We start from the raw sequence: 14,404 nt of genomic DNA on the forward strand, positions 1-14,404 counted from the left end.
AATTAGCTAGCAACAGCAAGCTAGATAAATAGGACACATTAACTAGCAAGTGCAAGCTAGCTAGCTAAATTGCCATAAATGTTTAATGCTTTTCGACCTGTCCCCAAATTAATATAATTGTTTCAGAGTTTGTTCTGATATTTTACGTGCGCAGCCAGTTTGTGTCCCGTGTAAGGCTCTGGTTAATTTCTTTAATTATTTTGCTCTTCACCTTGGTGTGAATAGGAACAATTCATGTTATTATGCATCACTAGTCACTTTAAATAATGCCACTTTAATACTGTTTACATATCATACATTACCCATCTCATATGTATATACTGTATTCTATACCATCTACTGCATCTTGCCTATTCTGCACTCCATCACTCATCCATATATTTATATGTACATATTCAGTTCCTCCATTTACATTTGTCTGTATTTTTTTTAACCTTTATTTAACTAGTATAAGGAAGTTGTTGTGCATTTGTTAGATTAACATCTGCTAACCATGTGTATGTGACCAATAAAATGTTATTTGATTATTAAACAAACAATTGGAACACGAGACTGTTTTACATTGCACCAATGAAACTGCCCCCTAGTGGAAGTACTCAACCCCCTGGTCGTTGTCTGTTGAAGTTTGTATGGTTCTCAAAACTTTCCTAATCATGAACAATTAGTTATTTTTTTAATTGCCCAACTTACCGATCCCAACCTGGAGCAGGCGAGGACTAGGGTGGGAGCTGTCGGTGGAAAACCAGTAGAGGGGGTGAGTGATCGTTCCTTTCCACAAAAGAAGTAACAAAATGCAGAAGGAACAAATTGGAACCAGCTAATACCCTTTGTTCTGTTCTTCATCAGAGATGTCCCACTGGCATCCTTGGGATTCTCACCCTTTGAACTCATGTACTGCAGATGACCCTGGGGCATGCTGTACCTGGCAAAGTAGGCCTGGGAGCAACAACCCTCCCCTTACTGGTCAGTTATTGAAAACGTGGAGGAGATGCGTTACGGCATGGTGAGAGTCTGGCCTCAGGTCTACAACAGGGGGGCCCGACTCCGCAAATTCACTCCAGGAGAACTGGTCTTAGCACTCATCTCCACCCCCGACTGCAAATTCCTGATCAAGTGGCAGGGCCCGTATGAGATACTAGAATGAGTGAATGCGGTGAACTACAAAGTAAATCAACTAGGGAGATGCAAACCTACCCAGTTATATCATGTGAACCTGCTTTAGCAGTGGCATGTCCCTCCCCGGGAGAGAGTGACTGCCCCATCTATTGTCCCCCTCTCTCCAAGGCTCCCAGAGGTGCCGCTGGGTCTCCAGCCTGGCCTCAGTCAATGATAGGGTCTCCAGGGGCTGATCAGCAAACACCCGGATGTCTTCTCAGGGATACCGGGAAGAACCACAGTGGCCCAGCACAGCATCGTCACGAAACCTGGAAAGAAGGTGAGATTAAGGCCATACCGCATCCCAGAGGCAGAGAGAGAGACCATCTGAGAGGAGGTGAGGAAGATGTTAGAACTAGATATCATTGAAGAATCCCACAGTTCTTGGGCTAGCCCCATTGTACTATTGCCCAAACCCGATGGTAGCACTTGGTTCTGTAATGACTTCCGGAAGTTAAACAAGATGTAAAAGTTTGATGCTCACCCCATGAACAGAATAGACAAACGAATCGAGAGATTAAGGCCTGCCCACTTTATTTCCACATTAGATCTAACTGGCAGAACCCACCAAAGAAAATACATCCTTCTCCACCCCAGAGGGACTTTCCCACTATATGGTCCTTCTGTTTGGGGTGCACGGAGCTACGGCCATTTCCAACTGATTATAGAATGGATCCTGCGACCCCACCGTGAGTATGCAGAAGCCTACCTGGATGACATAATCATTCAGAATTCAGAATGGACCATGGCAAGACACAGTCCTGAGAGCCCTACGAGAGGCTGGTCTGACGGCCAACCCCGAAAATGCAGGCTTGGCCTAGAGGAGGCTGAATATCAGGGCTACACGATTGGCCGAGGGAGCATCAAACTACAGCAGCTACTTGAACCTGGTCTAAGCCCACCACAAAGAAGCAGGTAAAAACTTTCATTGGGTTGGTGTGGTATTATCAACGGTTTATTCCCCAGTTTTTCACAACTGCTGCTACTTTTCATGACATGACATGACCTGACAACGCCTGCCCCACCATGTCACTTGGACGAAAGAGGCGGACCAGGCTTTCTCCACCCTGCAGCAGGCACTGTGTGCAGAACTGGTACTCATCACAACCAACTTCAATGAGCCCTTTCTGGTCCATACCGAACCTTAGAGGTGGGCCTGGGCGTCTCAGATTCGAGGGGACGAGGAGCATCCCCTGACACACACTACCGTTCAAAAGTTTGGGGTCACTTAGAAATGTCTTTGTTTTTGAAAGAAAAGCACATTTGTTGTTGATTAAAATAACATCAAATTGATCAGAAAGACAGTGTAGACATTGTTAATGTTGTAATGACTTGTAGCTGGAAAAGGCAGATTTTTTATGGAATATCTACATAGGTGTACAGAGGCCCATTATCAGCAACCATTACTGCTGTGTTCCAATTGCAAGTTGTGTTAGCTGATCCAGGTTTATCATTTTAAAAGGCTAATCGATCATTAGAAAACCCTTTTGCAATTATGTTAGCACAGATGAAAACTGTTGTTTTGGTTAAAGAAGCAATACAACTGGCCTTATTTAGACTAGTTGAGTATCTGGAGCATCAGAAATTGTGGGTTCGATTACAGTCTCAAAATGGCCAGAAACAAAGAACTCGTCGGTCTATTCTTGTTCTGAGAAATGAAGGTTATTCCATGCGAGAAAGATCTCGTACAACGCTATGCACTACTCCCTTCACAGAACAGAACAAACTGACTCTAACCAGAATAGAAAAAGGAGTGGGAGCACAACTGCGCAAGAGGACAAGTACATTACAGTGTCTAATTTGAGAAACAGATGCCTCACAAGTCCTCAACTGGCAGCTTCATTAAGTAGTACCCGGAAAACACCAGTCTCAACGTCAACAGTGAAGAGGCGACTCCGGGATGTTGGCCCTCTCAGGGATGTTGGCCTTAACTAACCTCCAGACGAGCTTCAATGCCATACAACTCTCTTTTCATGGCCTCCAACTGCTCTTAAATGCCAGTCAAACTAAATACATGCTCTTCAACCGATCGCTGCCTGCACCTGCCCGCCCATCCAGCATCACTACTCTGGACGGTTCTGATTTAGAATATGTCGACAACTACAAATACCTAGGTGTCTGGTTAGACTGTAAATTCTCCTTCCAGACTCACATTAAACATCTCCAATCCAAAATTAAATCTATAATCGGCAACCTATTTCGCAACAAAGCATCCTTCACTCATGCTGCCAAACATACCCTCGTAAAACTGACCATCTTACCAATCCTTGACTTCAGCGATGTAATTTAAAAAATAGCCTCAAACACTCTACTCAACAAATTGGATGCAGTCTATCACAGTGGCATCTGTTCTGTAACCAAAGCCCCATATACTACCCACCACTGCGACCTGTAAGCTCTCATTGGCTGGCCCTCGCTTCATACTTGTCGCCAAACCCACTGGCTCCAGGTCATCTACAAGTCTCTGCCAGGTAAAGCCCCGCCTTATCTCAGCTCACTGGTCACCATAGTAGCACCCACATGTAGCACGCGCTCCAGCAGGTATATCTCACTTGTCACCCCCAAAGCTAATTCTTCCTTTGGCCGCCTCTCCTTCCAGTTCTCTGCTGCCAATGACTGGAACGAACTGCAAAAATCACTGAAGATGGAGACTGTAACCTCCCTCACTAGCTTTAAGCACCAGCTGTCAGAGTAGCTCACAGATCACTGCACCTGTACATAGCCCATCTCTAAATAGCCCATCCAATCTACCTCATCCCCATACTGCATTTATGTATTTATCTTGCTCCTTTGCACCCTAGTATCTCTACTTGCACATTCATATTCTTAATTGCTATATTGTAATTACTTCGCCACCATGGCCTATTTATTGCCTTACCTATCTTATTCTGCTTCATTTGCACATGCTGTATATATACTTTTCTACTGTATTATTGATTGTATGTTTGTTTATTCCATGTTATTTATTCCATGTGTAACTCTGTATTGCTGTATGTGTCAAACTGCTTTGCTTTATCTTGACCAAGTCGAAGTTGCAAATGAGAACTTGTTCTCAACTAGCCTACCTGGTTAAATAAAGGTGAAATAAATCAAATTAAATAGCCTTGAAAAGGAATGGTGACTACCGTCTCAAGGGAGACTTTAATAATATATGCCATTTAGCAGACGCCGTTATCTGGTTACATGGTATTGGAAACAGATCATAGAAACAGGATTACAAAATACATAGTCAGTTACAGTGTTATTAAAGGTGTTTTTACAAGTTCCAATGAAACAAGAAGAGGATTCACATGAAAGGCTTTGCAAGTCTTTGCAACAGTAGCATACCTTATAGGGGCAATCCACAGTTGCATTTTTGCACTTATAAATGAATGACATGTAACCATTTATTGAAGAATCTAACTTATAAATGCATCATACTTAGTTCAACTGTCGTACCCGATCAGAAGCTCAAATATAAGCTTGTAAATTCCAATGTTTGTAAACAAAGAAAATGTAAACCAACACAATGCAGCCTCAAAACTTGGTAAAAACGATCATTTTGATATCATGGATGGTCAGTCCTTGCATCTATATATAGCTCTATGAATTTGAGAATGGTTACATTTCTTCAGCCCCCAACACCTCAGGAGTAAATGTCAGTTGGCTTTTCATAACTGAGGATTCATAGGTCGAGACAGCAGGTCCAGGAGAGAGGGAGAGAGAGATTCGGAACAGCAGGTCCAGGAGAGAGGGAGAGAGAGAGTCGGAACAGCAGGTCCAGGAGAGAGGGAGAGAGAGAGTCGGAACAGCAGGTCCAGGACAAGGTAGCATGTCTGTTGAAACAGGTTAAAAAAATTAGAGGACAAACAATCCCGATTCCCTTTATGGATGTGTGTATCTTCGAATTCGCTGTTGAATGGCCTGCCCCTTTTCCATTTTTGTAACACCAGCCCGCTCCCCCTGCTGTTCTGATTTCCAGAAGTTATTTTCAGTCATAAGTGACAATAGCAGCAACATTATGTACAAAATAAGTTTCAAAATAAGTTAACCACAACGTGAAAAAACAAACAAAACAGCACATGTGGTTAGGAGCACCATCCCACTATCCCAAACAGGTTTTTAATTAAGCTAGAGATATCTTTTGCATGTGCTGCGTCTCAATCCACCCTATCTGCAGATATCACCTTTCCGCATTTGCGTTGAAAGGTGGCAGAGCTAATGTGGTGTTTGTCAGACAATTTGCTCTCACTTCGGACAATGCATGTTCCCAGTTGCTTCATCTCAGGACTCAGGACGGCCTTCTTCTTCAGGAGTGCAGACTACATCCATTGGTGGTTGCCCAGATATAGGAGAGGTTCGCTTGGGAAAATAAGAAAACGAGCAGTGTCATCTATTTGTCTTGATGAGGGACCCAAGTGCCCCATTGGGAACAGATGCTCTGGCACAAAGGTGGCTTCGGACCCTCCTTAACACATTTCTGCCATGAGGGCTATAATTGAATAATCGGAGCCACACCAGGGGCCTACTCCCAGGTTGTGCAGTTCCTGAAAGGTGTACGTCATCTCAAACCGGTCTCTAAACCTATTGCGCACACATGAGACTTGGCGCTGGTTTTGTAGGCACTGTGTCTGGCCCGCTTTGAGCCTCTTGAGTTGGTGCATCTGAAGATCCTCTCCTACAAAACCTCCCTGGCTTTGGCCTTAGTTAAATGTGTTAGGGACCTCCACTCGTTCGCCATAAACCTTTCCTGCACTTAGTTCCCCCCGGGCGACGGTAAGGTGATGTTGCATCCAAATATGGTCTTGCTCCGAAAGTCATAGCTACGTCCTACAAGTCCTCAGCTTTGAAATATTTCCCTTTTTTCACCTCCTCCTTTTGCTTCTTAAGAGCGTGACTCACCACATGGATTCGGTCTTATGTAGCAACATTTGAATTTCTGTGTTTTCCATTGGTGAAAAGTAGAGACTCAGAGCTAGAAAATGGTATATCATACACTGCATTTGAGGAAACAATGGGAAAGTAATTCAGCTTTGAAAGTTGATCAACTTGTAAAACAGTCTTTCAATGTTTTGGTACTACTACTGGAGAAGCCTTCTTTGTCTACACCCATTCAGCATTGTTAACACCCTCTTAAAACTTAGCCCCATCCATCTCTTTAAGGGTTGATCCAACCGTTCTGTACTTGCCAGCTACTTCCAGACATCTAAGAGAGAGAACAGCTCACTGAACATTACTCACCCTATCGCTCTGTGGTTTCACTTTCAGAGTGCACACTGGCCAATAAGTAGGGTTGTTCTGAAAGCTCTGACCTCACATCTACAGTCAGGCACCCAAGCTAACTGGCTAACATTGGCTAGCTACTTCCAGACACCTAATGAGAGAACACCCCACTCTGACCATTTTACTAACCCTAGCAGAGCTGGTTAGGCTTTTTTCATGTAATGCAGAGGGTTAGTGACTGTAACTGTGCTGCTGGCAACAATTGAATTACGCTTTGTTGCCGGACATATTCAATGGGTGTTGAGCATTCAAAAATGCATCAGATATTCTGCGCTTTGGCACACTAAGACGAGAATCTTTTGTTAAGAAATGTAGCTAGATAGCTAGCTAGCTAAACAATGAATCCCAACGCATGACATAACATTAGTTAGCGAGCCAGCCAGCTAACTTTAGCTAAAGTCAGAGCACATCATCAAATACATGAAGTATTATGATCATCAGAAGAATTATTGTCATCACTGAACAACAGTGTGACATTAATTACTTTAAGATTTTTGACAGTGTTGTTTTTTGCTTGCCTGCCATTATTACTGGCTAGGCTAGCCTAGACCATCACTTAGAGGGAGATGGCAAAGACTTGTTCTGTATTTGTTCAGGCTTGTGATTGGATTGCAGATAGAACCTTATAGTGCCAAGTTTAAATGGGTTTATGTAGGTAGAAATGTCTAGTTGTAATTATTTTACTCACTTAAAATAATATTTTTTCTCAACTCTTAACTTCACAGAGATATGCAGAACTACCTAAATAGAAATTATATTTGACTAACTAATTTTTTTACAAAAATGTAAGATAGAACCTTTATAATCCCAAGGTTTCGATGGAACATTTAATTTAATATCCTTTGGGGTCGGCTTGGGACGTGATTATATTTCCTCATAGTATGTTGTACCGAAGTTGACTGACTAAAAGGGAACGTAACGTTATGACTATAACCTCTGCTCCCTGAGGCTCGGTGAATAGTGGTATTAAATTGAAGGAATTAATCAGAGGCTCACGCTTATCACATGTGGAAGGAAGGGCTTCAAGCCTAGTTCGAATTTTATTGGCCTTGTCTGGTGTGATCCTTCAACCAAAGTCAAGAAAGCATGTTGTACCTAATTTCCCATCTCCAGGGAATAGTAGTTATAGTCATAACGTTACGTTTTGGCATCGAGGCTGATTACTTCCAGATGTTCCAACCTTGATATCAGTCCAAGTATGTGGAACTTCTCATGTTCCAATAGTACAAGTGTAGAGCAATGGCTGGGTCTGACTGACAGCCAAAAGCCTTGACCAATGAGAGTGGAGCAGAGTTGGACCACCCCTCTCCCTTGGCTTTCAGAGCATTGGTCCCTGCGTATGTGTGTGAATACTGAATGAGGAGTCGGGTTGCTGCATGCTGCCACAACCTGCACTGGATTTAAATAACCTTCAGCATAGAGAACACCAGTCGAAGGAAAAGCTGAAACATTCGAGAATTGTGAAGGAGAGCAAAACAGCACTGTTGACTGCATTCCTGTTGAAAGAAAAACAATAATACAGAAGAGAGTGAAGAAACATAAGTGTCCATCGGTGTCAACTGATTAAATTAGAATAATGTATAATTCCATGTATCTCCTCATCCTGCCGTGGGTGTTTGCGCTGCTCGTGTTCCCAGGTAAGACTTCTCCATCTCTTTTGCTCCATCTCCCGCTAGCTGGCTGTTGTATTGTTGTTACGAAGTGATGCACTGTAGCAACAGAGTTTTACCGGGTGAGCTACATTTGACAATCACACACTGCCTTTCACACACTGCCTTTCTCTCTCCCCCTCGCTCTCTCTTTCTCTCTCCTGAGAAGTGGTCTGTCACTGTTCTCTCCTGAGAAGTGGTCTGTCAAAGCTGTTGAAAAATATTCAGGTGAAACACAGTGGAGGAAAGTCGGTCCAGACGCTTTGGTCTTAGTTCAATGTGATCCTTGCTCAGTTGTCTCCCAAGCTCCCACAGGGTTGCCAAAACGTACTTCTATTGGGTTTTGATGTTGACAGAAATTGATGCGAAGAAAAGCTTGCATTGGAAACAGCATATAATGCAGAATACCAGTGATATGCAGATTACATGTTGCATGTATTAGGAATGCTAAGAGAGATGTACTGTACTGTCTTTTGAGGTTTTTGTGATGATGCTTCAGTTGGATCTAGGTTTTCGGTTGAATTATACGTCTGTCATATGAACTGCCGCCTCAAATACTTAACTGTCATATGCCGTTTTGATCCGAGCCAATAAAATTAATATTGATATTTCTGGGACCATGTCAAAGGAGCTGCCTATATTCTCCAAGGTAACGGCAACACTTTTCAATCCATGACTTCAAGGTCTGGATAATTGGTTTCTGTCGCAGCTAGAAATGCAGCGTCTGTGAGGGACTTTGACATGTTAATCAACGGAGACAGAGTGTGTTTCATTGATGTTCAGGGGAAGCGTGTCTAGTATTACAAATGGGGGGGATTTACTTCTGGTATTGATATATTACTTAAGTAAAATTCCTAATTTCTGAAAGTTTTGCAGGTAATATCTTTCAGGATTAGCCCTATGTTGTATATTACATTATCAAAACTAGCCTCATATGCCTCATTGTACCTACTTCTTCATGCAATCATAAACATACAAATGCATGATCTTAATTGAATCACTCTTTTGTTGCTGACAATTTTCCTGCACCTCAGATGAGCTTCATGATTTACATACATACATTTACTGAAAACCTGCACTAACACTGGACAAATTAAGATCCTATGCCTGTGCACACAAACTCCCTTCTGAAAAGTCAATGCACAAGCTGAAACGGTTACAATGCAGGGGTGTATCAATGTTTATTCATAGAACAATGGCACCAATACTGTATTGGGGGTGACCTCACTGCTCACTCCAAGTTCATTAGCATTGTTTGTCAGTAGGAGTCTATCTAGCACTCAAAAGTGAGCTAACTAACTCCGAGGTGATGTAAGAGACTAAAGCATCTATCAGAGTCCAAAATGTGTATGTGTACCAACAGCAGTGTTCTACAATATTGGACGTTGGTTTTCATAGCTTACTTTTGGAATTCTCAAGCAATTTCTCCAGACATCAACACATAAACATTAATAGGAGACGAGTATGTGGAGCCGCGTTTGTTGAAAATTTGAGGAGGGGCGCATATGGACTGTGCGTCCCCCATGGATGGTGGTCTCAGAGCCATTTAGCTATGTCACTATGGGATGCCAGACTATCACTTCACTGCATCTGTGGACTTTGAATTACGCTTATTGAGAAAGCTTGCACTGGGTGAAGACTCAGCATAGACAGGGCCGGTAGTAATGCAGATGTTTTCTGGTGGTCCCTACCCCCCGAGAGTGAGAGTCACTAGCAATCCCGCATGACTAACACTCCATCTGTTCCACGGTGGCATCACAGGACCTATAGGGGGCACTGCGCCCCCCTGGGCGATGACATCAGGAGAACACTGCTGTGTAGGAGGTGCTGTCACTCAAATGAGATGTCAACCAGAACCCCATGTGGGCATCTGGTGTTGTGCTATTGAAGGGTCCATTTCGATAGTACTCTAGGCAATTTGTTGGATTATTTATATGCCCCTGCAATGATGCTTATTCATTTTTGGATGTTAACCTTCAAACTACAAACACATTTTACATACAGTACCAGTCAAAGTTTGAGCAGATCTATACATTCAAGGATTTTTTGTTATTTGTGCTATGTTCTACATTTTAGAATAATACTGAAGCCATCAAATCTATGAAATAACACATAGGGAATCATGCACTAACCAAAAAAAGAGTTAAACAAATGTTATATTTGAGATTCTTCAAAGTAGCCACCCTTTTTCTTGATGACAGCTTTGCAACTCTTGGCATTCTCTCAACCAGTTTCATGAGGTAACTTGTTAATTTGTGGAATTTCTTTCCTTAATGCGTTTGAGCCAATCAGTTGTGTTGTGACAAGGAAGGGGTGGTATACAGAAGATAGCCCTATTTGGTAAAAGTCCATATTATTATGTCAAGAACAGCTCAAATAAGCAAAGAGAAAAGACAGTCCATCATTACTTTAAGACATGAAGGTCAGTCAGTCTGGAAAATTTTAATTTGAAAGTATCTTCAAGTGCAGTCACAAAAACCATCAAGCACTATGATGAAACTGGCTCTCATGAGGAAAGGAAGACCCAGAGTTACCTCTGCTGCAGAGGATAAGTTCATTAGACTTACCAGCCTCAGAAATTGCAGTCCGAATAAATGCTTCATAGAGTTCAAGTAACAGACACCTCTCAACATCAACTGTTCAGAGGAGACTGCGTGAATCAGGCCTTCATTGTCAAATTGCTGCAAAGAAACCACTACTATAGGCTACCAATAATAAGAAGAGACTTGCTCTGGCCAAGAAACATGAGCAATGTTCATTAGACCGGTGAAAATCTGTCCTTTGGTCTGATGAATCCAAATTTGAGATTTTTAGTTCCAACCGTCATGTCTTTGTGAGACACAGAGTAGGTGAATGGATGATCTCCGCAAGTGTGGTTCCCATCGTGAAGCATGGTTGAAGAGATGTGATGGTATGGGGGTGCATTGCTGGATTGCGCTTAGTAGGACTATCATTTGTTTTTCAACAGGACAATGACCCAACACACCTGGCACCTGGCTAAGGACTATTTGTCCAAGAAGCAGAGTGATGTAGTGCTGCATCAGAAGACCTGGCCTTCACAATCACCCGACATCAACCCAGTTGAGATGGTTTGGGTTGAGTTGGACTGCAGAGTGAAGGAAAATCAGCCAAAAAGTGCTCAGCATATGTGGGAACTCCTTCAAGACTGTTGAAGCTGGTTGAGAGAATGCCAAGAGTGTGCAAAGCTATCATCATATATTGATTTGTTTAACACTTTTTTTGGTTTATGGAGATTTCATTATTCGTTCAGCAGTCTTATGGCTTGGGGGTAGAAGCTGTTGAGGAGCCTTTTGGTCCTAGACTTGGTGCTCCGGTACCGCTTGCCGTGCGGTAGCTTGCCGTGCGCTTGCCGTGCGTTTGCCGTGCGGTAGACTGGAGTCTCTGACAATTTTATGGGCTTTCCTCTGACACCGCCTATTGTATAGGACCTGGATGGCAGGAAGCTTGGCCCCAGTGATGTACTGGGCCGTTCCCACTACCCTCTGTAGCGCCTTATGGTCAGATGCCGAGCAGTTGCCATACCAGGCGGTGATGCAACCGGTCAGGATGCCCTCAATGGTGCAGCTGTAGAACCTTTTGAGGATCTGGGGCCCATGCCAAATATTTTCAGTCTCCTGAGGGGGAAAAGGTTTTGTCGTGCCCTCTTCACGACTAACTTGGTATGTTTGGACCATGATAGTTTGTTGGTGATATGGACAGCATGGAACTTGAAACTCTCGACCCGCTCCACTACAGCCCCGTCGATATTAATGGGGGCCTGTTTGGCCCTCCTCTTCTTGTGGTCCACGATCATGATTCCATACGTAATTCCAGATGTGTTATTTCCTATTGGTGATGTCTTCAATATTATTCTTCAATGTAGAAAATGGTGTCCACTCACCCATAGTCCCTCATGTAGTATATAGATGCAGTTGAAGTCTGAAGTTTACATACACCTTAGCCAAGTACATTTAAACTCAGATTCTCACAAATCTGTTTAAATTTTTTTCCTGACATTTAATCTTAGTAAAAATACCCTGTTTTAGGTCAGTTAGGATCACCATTTATTAAAAAAATGTGAAATGTTGAAATAATATTAGAGAGAATAATTTATTTCAGCTTTTATTTCTTTCATCACATTCCTAGTGGGTCAGAAGTTTACATACACTGAATTAATATTTGGTAGCATTGCCTTTAAATTGTGTCAAATGTTTTATGTAGCCTTCCACAAGCTTCCCACAATAAGTTGGGTAAATTTTGGCCCATTCCTCCTGACTAAGCTGGTGTAACCGAGTCAGGTTTGTAGGCCTACTTGCCTGCACACACTTTTTCAGTTCTGCCAACAAATTTTCTATAGGTTTGAGGTCAGGGATGTGTGATGGCCACTTCAATACCTTGACTTTACTGTCCTTAAGCCATTTTGTCACAACTTTGGAAGCTTGGGGTCATTGTCCATTTGGAAGCCCCATTTGCAACCAAGCTTTAACTTCCTGACTGATGTCTTGAGATGTTGCTTCAATATATCCACATAATTTTCCTGCCTCATGATGCCATCCATTTTGTGAAGGTCACCAGTCCCTCCTGCAGCAAAGCACCCCCACATCATGATGCTTCCACCCCGGTGCTTCACAGTTGGGATGGTGTTCTTTTGCTTGCAAGCCTCCCCCTTTTCCCCCCAAACATAACGATGGTCATTATGTCCAACCGTTCTATTTTTGTTTCATCAGACCAGAGGACATTTCTCCAAAAAGTACGATCTTTGTCCCCATGTGCAGTTGCAAACCGTAGTCTGGCTTTTTTATGGTGGTTTTGGAGCAGTGGCTTCTTCCTTGCTGAGCAGTCTTTCAGGTTATGTCAATATAGGACTTGTTTTACTGTGGATATATATAATTTTGTACCTGTTTCATCCAGCATCTTCACAAGGTACTTTGCTGTTGTTCTGCGATTGATTTGCACTTTTCCCACCAAAGTACGTTCATCTCTAGGAGACAGAACACGTCTCCTTCCTGAGCGGTATGACAGCTGCGACGTCCCATGGTGTTTATACTTGCGAACTATTGTTTGTACAGATGAACATGGTACCTTCAGGAGTGGAAATTGCTCCCAAGGATTAACCAGACTTGTGGAGGTCTACAATTTATTTTCTGAGGTCTTGGCTGGTTTCTTTTGATTTTCCCATGATGAACAAGTAAAGAGGCACTGAGTTGGAAGGTAGGCCTTGAAATGCATCCACTGGTATACCTCCAATTGACTCAAATGATGTCAATTAGCCTATCAGATGCTCCTTATACAATGACATCATTTTCTGGAATTTTCCAAGCTGTTTAAAGGCACCGTCAACATAGTGTATGTACACTTCTGACCCACTGGAATTGTGATACAGTGAATTATAAGTGAAATAATCTGTCTGTTAACAATTGTAGGAAAAATTACTTGTGTCATGCACAAAGTAGACGTCCTAACCGACTTGCCAAAACTATAGTTTATTAACAAGAAATTTGTGGAGTGATTGAATAACAAGTTTTAATTACTCCAACCTAAGTGTATGTAAACCTCTGACTTCAACTGTATATATTTAAATATCTGTGATGAACATGAATTCAACTACTCATTCAGCATGATTTCAACTACTGGACCCCTATTATGTATTCATAAATGTATACAGTATGGTCATACTTTGGTAGAACCACTGATCAAACTAAATATGTGTGATCTGTTCATACAGTATCATTCCTATTAGTGCACTTTCTCTGCCACAGCCCAGAGCAGGTCATGTCCTTGTCAAACTTAATAAAATCAACCAGCTTCATAAACAATGCAAGCGCAATAGCAATTCACAGCCCTATGAAGGACTCTCTGTCTCTGGTAAGGTCTTTTTGCCCTCAATCAATAATATTCTATACAACTGTATATAATTTTGCATTGATTTATATTGCTTCTCTTTTAGGGCTGGCACAGTTACCGTATAACCGACGGGTATGGATGAAGACCATCATGAAAATAAAATAACTGTCATAACCAGGTTTTTTTGTGTAGAACAACCAGCTGACTGAATGCAGGACAGCTGGGCATTCGTGCGGTTGAGTCCGTTTCTGCTGTAACAATGACTCTACAACGTGAGGAAACTTTGTTGCTCCTTGCCTAAGAAACACGCAGCATCACATGCAGTCAGGAGTAGAGGGCGACCGATTAAGATTTTTAAACGCCGATACTGATACCGATTAGTGGAGGACCCAAAAAAGCCGATACCGATTAATCGGACGATATTTTGTTATATACGTATATTTGTAATAATGACAATTACAACAATACTGAATGAACACTTATTTTAACTTAAT

At 42.3% G+C, this 14,404-nt stretch overlaps 1 protein-coding gene across 1 annotated transcript in view; it reads left to right on the forward strand.

Annotated features, from left to right (window-relative positions):
* The first annotated feature begins 7,769 nt into the window (after positions 1-7,769).
* Positions 7,770-14,404, forward strand: part of opcml (opioid binding protein/cell adhesion molecule-like) — a 424,175-nt gene continuing 417,540 nt past the window's right edge. The window contains exon 1 of the mRNA XM_020485716.2: positions 7,770-8,054. Coding sequence (XP_020341305.1) covers positions 7,994-8,054 — 61 coding nt within the window. The 5' untranslated portion in view covers positions 7,770-7,993. The remainder of the gene's footprint in view (positions 8,055-14,404) is intronic.

Source organism: Oncorhynchus kisutch, linkage group LG6 (assembly GCF_002021735.2).
Source record: "Oncorhynchus kisutch isolate 150728-3 linkage group LG6, Okis_V2, whole genome shotgun sequence".
Classification (NCBI taxonomy): Eukaryota; Metazoa; Chordata; class Actinopteri; order Salmoniformes; family Salmonidae; genus Oncorhynchus; species Oncorhynchus kisutch.